The 10,926-nt window shown below is 43.6% G+C and overlaps 1 protein-coding gene across 1 annotated transcript in view; it reads left to right on the top strand.

The window, feature by feature from the left end:
• The first annotated feature begins 6,785 nt into the window (after window positions 1-6,785).
• Acer3 (alkaline ceramidase 3) overlaps window positions 6,786-10,926 on the top strand; it is a 94,204-nt gene continuing 90,063 nt past the window's right edge. Inside the window, exon 1 of the mRNA XM_031387446.1 lies at window positions 6,786-6,958. Coding sequence (XP_031243306.1) covers window positions 6,856-6,958 — 103 coding nt within the window. The 5' untranslated portion in view covers window positions 6,786-6,855. The remainder of the gene's footprint in view (window positions 6,959-10,926) is intronic.

The following is a 10,926-nucleotide window of genomic DNA, read 5'->3' as shown; positions in this document are numbered from 1 at the left end:
TAAGCGATTGCACAACTCACCCCAAGGCATGTATGGCTCCAAAATGAACACAAAGAATTGGCAGGACACCATTAAGTGATTTCCACACTTAATCAGCTTAATGACATCTAAGTATTTTCTTATATAGATTGATTGTTCCTAATCAAAAAATTCAACATTCTCCAAAATCTAAAGTGTTTTGAGCAATGACTGGGTGCCTCATGTGGTGGGAATGCAGGTGCATTAAAAATATTGTACAGGGACCTGAGAGATGACTTAGAGGTTAAGAGCATGGGCAACTCTTCCAGAGGACCCATGTTCCATTTCCAGCAACCACAGAGTGGCTGACAACCATCTGTAACTCTAGTTGCAGGGCATCTGATGCTCTCTTCTGACCTATTTGGACACCAGACATACAAGTGGTACACAGACACACATGCAAGCAAGATATCGATACACATAAAATGAAATTGTTTTTGGTTCCAAGAATATTGGAGAAAGGATAATCAACAACTTTTATTTGCTTCAGTTTTTTTTTCCATGACAGGGTTTCTCTGTGTAGTCCTGGCTGTCCTGGAACTCACTCTGTAGATCAGGCTGGCCTCAAACCCAGAAATCTGCCTGGCTCTACTTCCCAAGTGCTGGGATTAAAGGTGTGCACTACCACTGCCCAGTTCTTTTTAAATTTAGATTTACTTTATTTATTTATTTAGTGCACATGTGTCTCTATGTACATAAGCCCATCCCATGGTATTCATGTGGAGGTCAGAGGACAACCTGTAGGAATCAGTTCTCTTTTTTGACTACATGGGTCCTGGGAACCAAACAAATCTTTCCCAGACAGTTCCACAAACTGGGAACCAAGTCTTCAAACATAAGAGCCTGTGGCAGCCATTCCCATTCAAACCACCACAATGTACTTAACATTCTTTTAAAGAAAGCTTTTACTTTATGTGTATGCATGATTGCCTACATGTATGTTTATGTATCTTGTGGGTGCAGATGCCCATGGAAGACAGAGAGAGCATTAAAACACATGTGACTGGAGTTATAGTTGGTTGTGGAATATTTGATTTATCCTTTCTTTTCTTTTCTTTTCTCTCCTCTTCTCTTCTCTTCTCTTTTCTCTCTCTTCCTTTTTCTTCTTCTTTCTTTCTTTTATCTTTTTCTTTTTTCTTTTTTCTTTTTTTTTTGAGAAGGTGCTAAAGAGTTAGAACTGGAAAAAGCCTCAGCCACAATAAAAGGTACTGCTGGGGATGTTTCACAGTTGACAGAGTGCTTGCCTAAGATGTGCAAAGCCCTGGGTTCAAGCACCAGGATGAATTAAAACAGACATGGTAAGTAGCACTTAGCTGTAATCCCAGCACTTGGAATGTAGACGATCACAAGAATTATTGGAAGAGTTTGGCAGACTCATCGGGTGGTGTGGCTGATATCAGTTTGCTACCCTGCAACTGGCTGTCATTGTTTTGTGAAGCTGAGACAACAGAATAGAGTGAGGCCAATGGTTTGGAGGTAGACATGTGGTTAACTTTGCTCCTAGCACTGTTCTGAATACTGGGAACATACCAGGGATCAAGACACTTTTCTTGTCCTGATGCTGTCTGGATCAGGCTCTGGGTTTCTGCCTCACAATGACCCATGAGGCTTGCTCAAGACACACACTTCATGGGACAATTTGCTTCTTCAGGTTTGTGAAATAGTACAAACCATAATTCTGAGAAGTTCGAGGACAGGTGATGGTTTTGGGGGAGGAACACAGGATCACAGAAGAAGATTACAGCACAGAGACTGAAATTACAGAAGGATGGGGAAAATTTTCCTGGGAGCAAGAGGGGACCAAGAGACCTTTTTAAGACCAAGAGAGAGAATATTTTAGAAATCTGACAACAAGGCCTAAGAGCTGGCAGGACCTAGGTGACAAAGAGCCTTGCAGGTAATGTCAGGATGTTTGGACTTTATTCTATAGATAGTGGGAAATCACAGTTATTACTTGGAGAAGGATGGCGATATAGTTTTGAGTTTAGGAACAGGTCCTCTGGCAGCCATCACATAAAGAAGTTGTGAGATGGGACAAGAATATTCTCTCCAGGGTTGTTAGGGCACAGGCAATGAGGGTCTGCACAGAGGCAAGGCTGAGGGAGGAGGGAAGTGGACAGAGAGTGACCACGGGAGCTGGTAACTGGTCAGATGTGACAGGATGGGACAACTGGCTGTCAATCGGCCGTTCTTTCTTTCTTCAACAAATGGGGTCAATGGCTCTGCATTTCATCTTCATAGTAAAGAGAGCACCAGTGGAGAAGCCAGTGCACTAGGGGAAGTGGGAGAGTCAGTTTTAAAACACACTGAATTTGAGATCCTCACGAAGTATCCAGTGTGACTGCTCAGAAGGTCATTTGGATGAGTTCTTTCCTAAGAGAAGACAGTTTTGTTGGGGGTGACAGCCCTTTCAAACTCTTTCCTAGACTCTTCTCCCAGTCTCCCCAGATTCTCTTTCATAGTCTCAGAGCTCCCATGGTGGCCTCTTCCCAAATAGGTAAATGGGTACCTCTGGGTGAAGGTTCTAAAAGGGATATTGTCTTCTTGATAAGCAAGGACAGCTTTCGGATGTGCCCTTTGCTCTTACCCTTCCTTCCTGCTGCTGGATCACAGTTGGGTGCTCGGACAAGCAGCAGCTATCCTGTGCATGGGGCTCAAAGCCTTATAATAAGAATTAAAGATTTTCTGCATTGGGCAGCTGAGGTAAGAACTTGGATCCTCTACTACTTGAAGAAAAAAAATTCCTTTCTTTAGTTAAGAGGCTGGAACAATTCTTCCATTTGCTGTCATTTCTAGCAGGATATGATCTTAATTGGTTCAAGAACTAAAGCCCTGGAGACAGATGTGGGTTGGAGATTGAGATCCAAGCCAGTATGGAGGTGGTAACTGACAGCTTCGAGGCAGATGTAAAGAATAGGCACTTAGGGGTACACACCTTCAAACGGTACATACCTGTAAAATGGTCCTCAGTTCAGGGACTGAGAGGGCTGGCTCCTAGGTGATGTTGAAAGAAGGAGGCATGCCTATTCCTAGGGCAGGAATCCTTAGGTTATTTTGATATTGTTGATATTTCTATAATCTCATTCAAAGTGAAACAATCCATTGTGGTTATTCAGTGAACCTTCGACCCTAGGACATTATTTCGTTATCGCATTCAAGATGCTTAAGCAAAGCCTTGCTGGCTCTGATCCTGTGTAGTGTTTATCTCCCAGCGGGCACATTTGGGGCTCAGGTGCTGATCTGGAAACCTCTGCTCTTCTTTGTTTCTCAGGAATCAGTGAGCCCTGGATGTCCGGCCTAAAAAGCTCGTGGAAGAACAGCCCAGAGCTATGGTGCAATTTAACAAGATCTGGCCAGCCTCCATCAAAATGATTACCATAGCCCTTTGACTTGCCTGATTTTTCTCCCCTCCAAACCCTGACTATCACACACATTTGGATATTTACCCCCCTCCCACCCTCCGCTCCCCAGCTCCCTTTGATTTTGCTGGGATACACACAGTCAGGGTCTCATTACAGTACATTAGGCCAGAGCTTTCAATCCTTGGGCTAATGGTTGTTCTCACCCTACCCACACCTCTGCACACAAGCACAGCACTCTAAATGTCTCATTCTGTTTGCCTTTCTCTTGCCCTTTCAAGCCCTTGCATGCTGTTTTCTTGCCCAGAAATGTCTCTCCACACATTCTCTTACAGACTGCCCAACTCATGGCATCCAGATTCACTTTCTGCTTTGCCCAGCAGTTGGGAATGGCTAGAGCCCAACTCTCCATCTTGTCTCTCTCCCTTAACCCTTTCTTCAGGTTGCTTACAAATCCTACTGAGTTCTATGTGTCGAGAATCTGGGAGATGTGTGCCTTCTTCATCAATAGTGTGGTTTACCTGTTCAAGAGCTTCAGGTCTTGCCCAGTTATGTTGATCTGCCCTCCCTCCAACAAATGTACCCCATCAATGTTATCTGCCCTCCCTTCAGAAATGTACCCACATCAATGTTATCTGCCCTTCCTTTAGCAAATGTACCTACATCAAGCTCTTGCTTAAGATTCTTTGGGCTTCAAATGGAATCGTTCCTGCAGATCTGCCAAGCCTTGTTTCTCCATACTGGGTGGAGAGTGAACCCACCACAGTGCTGGTCCTTAGCCTACAGTCCCCTCGTCAGCTCAGCTCAGATCCCCTTTCTCTGAGCTCCTAGAGACCAGCTAGGCACAGGAGAGACAAATGTGACCTTCTCATTAGATTGCCTAGGGTCCCAGCTGTTATACAGGTGTCCTAGGGAGGCAATTTTAATTCACCAGATCAAGTTTCACCATATGGCTCAAAACAGTACTTGATTTATAGGACTGTTAGATTTCAAAATTATTTGGGAGCAGAGTGCATTAGGTACTATGGCGGTTGCAGCCATTTGGATCCGTGGGGTTTGTAAATCTGCTTTGCCCTCTTTTGTTGCCTATGACACTATCTGATACATGACATATGTTTATTAAACATTTGTTGCAATACTAGCTTGATAGCTTCCTTGGTTAGGGTGCCTTGTTGTGTTTCATTCTGGCAGTTAAAAATAAGTGTTGCTCTCCTACTCTGCCTTCCTACCCCTGAGCTCAAGTTTTGGTTTCCAATAGACATCTAATTCATTTTTGCCAGTTCCCAAAGAATATGATGTTGTGTGCATGTTCATGTATGTGCTAATACATGTTTATGAGTGTATATGCAGGTCAGAGGTAAACTTCAGGTGTCATTCATCTTCCCTATGGAGAAACAAAGCAAAATCAGACTATGGAATGGACTTCTTTGTCATTTTGGGAAGCAGCAGGCTGTTTGAAAGCTTTCAAAAGTGGGGTTCTTTCTGTTAATCGAAAAGTAAATGTAGGAGCTGAAGAGCAAGCTTAGTGGTTAAGAGAACTGGCTGCTCTTCAAGAGAAGCTGAGTTGAATTTCTAGCACCCACTTGGCAGTTCACAACTAACTGTAACTCCAGTTGGAGGATCTGATACCCTCTCTGGTTTCCTCGGGGAGTACATGCACAGCTATACATACAGGCAAAGCACTCATACACATAAAATAAAAATAAATTAATAAAACATTTTTTGAGACAGTGTTTCTCTATGTAGTCCTGGCTTTTTGAGAATTCACTCTGTAGGCCCAGCTGGGCTTGAACTCAGAGATCTGCCTGCCCCTGCCTCTTGAGTGCTGGGATTAAAGACATGAGCCACCACTGTCTGACTTAACTAATGTATACATATTAATATATATTTAACATATAACATGTATTTATATATAATAAATATTTAATATATAATATATTTTATATATAATATATTTAATATAGAATATATATTAAAGCAAATACAGATGTTCCTTGACTTTCAATGGATCACCTCTGATAAGCCTATTTGAATGACATCCCATTGTGAATAATTATGCTCATCTCTGGCCCCCTCCCCCTCAGACTCATTTAGAAAATAACAATTGTATATCCCTGTTCTGTACTCTTCATACAGTGTGGCCAAGCAGAATCTTGCAGGCTGGCTCATAAAGTATGGGAAGCATCTCTATTCATGGTGTCATGGGTTTGGGATAAGAAAGAAGGGCATAAGGCTCTCAGGTGTGAAAGGCAGGGAGGTCTTCAAGGAGGTAAATTTTAAAGAAAAGTGCGGAGTTGCCAAATTCAGGAGCTCAGCAGCATCTTCATGTATGGGGAAAGTTTGATGGAGCCAGACACAAAAGGCAACAGGATGTATCTATTATGTTTACATTTTTACTTATTATTATTGTGCCTCTCTCTCTCTGTGTGTCTCTGTCTGTCTGTCTGTCTGTCTGTCTGTCTGTCTGTGTGTGTGTGTGTGTGTGAGACACGTGTGTGATGTTGCCTGTATGTAGGTTCGAGGGCAACTTTATGAAGTCAGTTCTCTCCTTGCAATTTACATGGGTTCCTGAGATCAGACTCAGCTCAGCCTGCCAGGCTTGCAAGGTAAATGCCTTTAGCCAAACCCATTGAGCTATCTCACAGACTTTAATATCCCAGTGTGGAGGTTGAGATGTATTCCAGTTCTGACGCTGGAAGAGGTAAGAGGCCTGTGATTGACAAGGGAGGAAAGCTCACAGAAGGCAGAAAACGCTGTGCATAGCCTAAGGGGAAGACACACACTTTTTAGTACTTTATTCAGTGTATACTTTTAAAGGATCCCATCACCTGTTTTTTTATTCTGTACGTTCTGAGTTGTCCCTTTCCTTTGTCTGTACAGGACACTCAGAGCGACTTCCTGGGAATCTCTGGAGCTGCCTGGGGGGGTGCTGTTTCTAGTCTCCTCGTTTGAGGTCCGTGGTCAGAGTTAGACTCTGAGGTGTCTCATTGTGCAAGTTTAATCTTGACAGAGAAAGGTTTCTTCTCACTCTTGCTCCAATTAAAACAGACCACCTCCACACTAATAGAGGCTTGGCTCCATCCAGACGGAAAAGTGGGTGCCGGAAGCCTCCGATCTTACTCCACTGGCACGTCGAGGTCCGCAGGGCTCTCCCGGCCCTTTTTCCTAACTCCTGCTGATAACAACCTCTCCCACTTCTCCCACCCAGGGTCCAAGAGCTCCACATCACCCGGCGCCATCAGGTTGGGCCCTGTGCGCCATCAGGTTGGGCCCTGTGCGCCTGCCCCGGGAGCGGTGGGCGGGACTGTGCAGGGGCGGGACGGCTCGGAGGCTCGGTGGGCGGGGCCTGCCTCTGGGCAGGTTCACTGACGGCTCTAGCCCCGCCCCTGGCCTCTGGGTAAGGGAGGAGGGAGCCGGAGAGCGCGCTTTGCCTGAGCCGGCCCGAGAGCGGCCGAGCAGAGTGTGGGGCGTCGGCGCGATGGCTCCGGCTGTGGACCGCAAAGGCTACTGGGGCCCCACGACCTCCACATTGGACTGGTGTGAGGAGAACTATGTGGTGACCTTGTACATCGCTGAATTCTGTGAGTGGAGCCCGAGGCGGGGAGCGAGGGCGCGCGCCGAGGGGGAGACGTGTGGAGAAGGCGGAGGGGGAACCTGGCCGCGAGGGTAGGCTCCAGGCCGGGCCCGGGAGCGGCGGCTAGGCGTGCGCGGCCGTGGGAAGCCGGGGAGCGGACGAGGCCGCCGGTTGTGCCCGGGCTGGCTTCAGGGGGCCTTCAGGTTGGGGACGAAAGGGACGTACGAGGCGCGTCTGGACCTCGGATGGGAGCGTGAGGCGCGCCGCTGGGAATAGGAGTTCTTACCTGAGCGCGGCCGGGGCGGAGGAGGTCTCAGCCCGGAGGGCCCTGAACGCTAGCCCGACTGCTGCTACCCGGCCTCGGCCAGCCTAGCACAGAGAAGGAAGGGGACGCTTACTGGCTTCATTTTACCCCAATCTGGGAAACTCTTCAGGGGCCTTCCCTTTATCAATCACTCCGTTCTCGGTAGACCACTCTCACTTCCAGGAGACAGTTACCGTTTCTCGATGCCGGAGCCTCGCACCCCCATTCTCACTCCTGTTCCCACCCTTCATCTTAACACCAGAAGAGGTAGCCAGAGCACCTGAAATCGCTACCTTCCTTCCCCAGCCGCTGCTCTCCGAGAGATTTTTAACTCTCATTGCTTCCCCTCTGCATGTAGCTTATGAGAAATTTCTAGGGGTTTGGTGGTCATCTGAGGACACTTATTTCTATGAAAGCACTTTTAGAGTTCACGATTTGCTGCTGCTGCTGGACCAGTGTTACTAGCCAGATTAGGGTTTTCTTGGTGTGTGTGTGTGTGTTTCTTATTATTATAAGATTATTCCAACCAGGCAAGAAAGAAATCAGCCACTTCTTCCATCCACTTTGGTTAGCTTTTGAGAATTCGGCGTTTGATCATCCTTTTTTTGGTTTCTGGCAAGGGAGCAGGGAATAGTCTTTGGTTGCTATTGCCTTCTTTTGAATGGATCCACTTTATTAGGCCGTGAGGCAAAACTCTTAGCTAACGTTCTGTTCTTGAGTTCTTCTGGAGGACGAGTTCCAGGCCAGATGATCCCACAGAAAGTCTTGTAGTTTTGTAGTTTTTCAGGACGTTAGTCCCCTACCCTTGAGGCCATGATTTAGATTGAGCGTCAGCACTACTAGTTTAAATTAATAGTTTTTATACAGTAAAGGAGAAAATGGGCAAAGGGGATCATTTCTAGGGTAATTACTTGGCAACCCAAACATTGGCAAAGGAAGCACTTTGCCTGTTAGTTTTTAGACAGTTTTGGCAAGAATACCAGAGGCTCATGACCGCCAGGGAGACTTAAAATCATGTTCTTTAAGCTGGAAGTGTGTAGCTTTTTATTTTTCCTCTCTTAGGGGTCTTCAAATATTGGATGGGCTTGGAGTTCATTCACTTTCTCTAGATTGTAGAATTAGGTGCAGTGGATAGAATAAAATAACTGCAAGGGGAAAGATTTTTGTTTTAACATAAGACAGAACTTTCCAAGCAGCAATACTGGCATGGAACAAATTGGCATGGGGTAAGAGCAAGAGCCATGTGTCATTGAGAGTGCTAAAACTGGCATCACTCAAGTCATTTATTGTAGGAGGAATCGTGTAGTAAAGGTACTAGCCTTTTGCAGTTTTATTAATCTACATTAGTAACAAAGACTTTTGGTTTACAACCAAGGTTTTAGATTAGAATCAAAAGAGAAAACTGGCAGTTGAGTCATGTGAGAACAGTTGAACTGTGAGAGAGGAAGATAGTAGTGTTTTGGCAAATAGCTCTGAGAAATGGGAAATGGTTTACTTCTTCATGTCCTCAGAAAAGGAAACTGAGTAGACTGTAGGAAGGTTTTGACATAACAATCAAAGGGATTGCGTGAAGAGGGCGAATGGATGTGTTGGCTGCCCTTTGTGTACTACCTTGGGAGAAGATGACCTGAAGGAAGTTGAGTCAGGTTGTCTGACCATGTAACAGTAGTGGTAGATGTCGTGAGGATTTAGCCTTTGAATAGTATGCAGATTTAAAAAGCTGAGCATGTTTGCACATGCCTACAATTCCAGCACTTATTGGTTAGAAGCAGGAAAATAAGGAGTTCTAGAGCAGGCTCTGCTCTATGAAACACTTTCTCAAAACCAAACAAAACAAAAAACCAAAATAAAACAAAAAAACGAAATAAGTAAGCAAGCAAAAGGTGATTAATAATACTATGTATTTCTGACAAGTTTAGTTCTATCACGTCTACATTAATGAGCTTTAATGATAGTATTATCAAGGATGGCAATAGTTATTATCTAAGTACTCACTGTGTACCATAGTTTGATGTTTATATCTCTTTTGAGTTTCATAGTAATTCTATGAAGAAGGTATTATTATTACCATTTCACAGACTAAGAACTTGAATTGTTTGTTAATTTTTAATTTTTAGCTTGTTCTGTTTTGAGAAAGGTCTCTAGCCCAGGTGTTCCAGGAATTCAATGTATAGGCTGGGCTGACCTCAAACTTTTGATACTTTTCCTGTCTTAGCATCCCAAGGCTGGTATTACAAGAGTGAGAGTCAATCCCTGGAAAGGGTATATATATATATTTCTCCTATTTTTGGTTGTAAGCCTAGCCTTTAATGGCTGAACCAGGAGCATATATTGCTAAGAAATAATTTATCTAAGCTTGCAGTAAGTTGTATTTAAAGAGGATTCAGATTGAGATTGCATTCTAATCTATAATGTACTTCTGATTCTCCATCAGTTATTTTTTTGGTCTTGCATTCAAGGGAGAACAGATATGAAATTCTGTATTATCACAAAAGACAAACTGGGCTACCATTCAAGTTATTCAGCCACCTTTTGCCATTCAGCGTGTGTATTTGGGGTAGTAATTGAGCTTGGAGAGCTATAGATGTGGTAGTGGTAACTATCAGTCCTGAAAGGCTATCTTTTAAATATCAGCCTATATTAGAACTTTTTATTTGAAAAGATTGTAAGGACCAGTGGAAAGGGTAGAGAGTCTTTAGTTAAGAAATAACAAGCCCCTCAATATGCCAAAAGTTGTAAGGGTAAATGGTTCCTGTTTTATATGAGACTATTCAAATAACAATGCAAGCTAGAACTGGGCAAAATATGTGGTAGAGGGAGTGTGCATGTACCATTGTATGGTGACCAGAGGATAAGTTGCAGAAGTCAGTTGTTTCCTTCCACCACCTGAGTTCCAGGACCAAACTTAATTATCAGGCTTGGTGGCCCCAAAGCAATCTTATAATCGATAGTTGAAAAGTTATAGTTGTTTGCAAAGTTAAAAGCTTTTGTCAAACAGGACTGGCAAGATGGCTCATTTACCTGCTGCCAGCCTTGATGACCTGAGTTTAATTCCCTATATAAGGTGGGAGAGAACTGACTTCCACAAGTGGTCCTCTGACCTCTCCACCTGTTCTCTGCTACCATATACACAAGAGTGTTTTATTTCTTTGTAAAATAACTTATCAAATGTAGTTTAAACAGTGCTTGCCTTCTCATCCCATAATATGGAATGAATGTATTTATTGTGCATTGACAAATCCTTTCTGAGTTTGGATAATCTTTTAGAGTTTTATTCTTTGAACTTTTTGTATCTCCAAGGCTTCCTTTAGTTATAATTGACTTAGTTTTGTTTGCTGTTAGTCAATATTATTCTTCTGGGTTATCTTTACTGTTTAAAGAACAACTGTTGTGTTCTTTAAATTGATAAGTTTGCCTTAACTAAGTTCCTCAGGCAGTACATCTTTAGCCTCTTAAATGATAGCAGCATCAACATTTCCATGGTATTCTGTTTCTCTTCTATCTCTGTTTACATTTGTTTGGAATTTCTATTAATTGAAGTTTGTTGTTTGCTCTTTCCTCATTGTTAGCTAGTTATTCAGTGACTTTGAAAGTAACCAACTTTGAAAGAATTGACTTAGTTGGTTACACACACAAAAATATTTATGTAAGTTATATGTAGGTTGAAGATC

Source organism: Mastomys coucha, unplaced genomic scaffold (genome assembly GCF_008632895.1).
Source record: "Mastomys coucha isolate ucsf_1 unplaced genomic scaffold, UCSF_Mcou_1 pScaffold21, whole genome shotgun sequence".
NCBI lineage: Eukaryota > Metazoa > Chordata > Mammalia > Rodentia > Muridae > Mastomys > Mastomys coucha.
The sequence above is the reverse complement of the archived record's forward strand: the minus strand, read 5'-3'. Positions and strand labels throughout refer to the sequence as shown.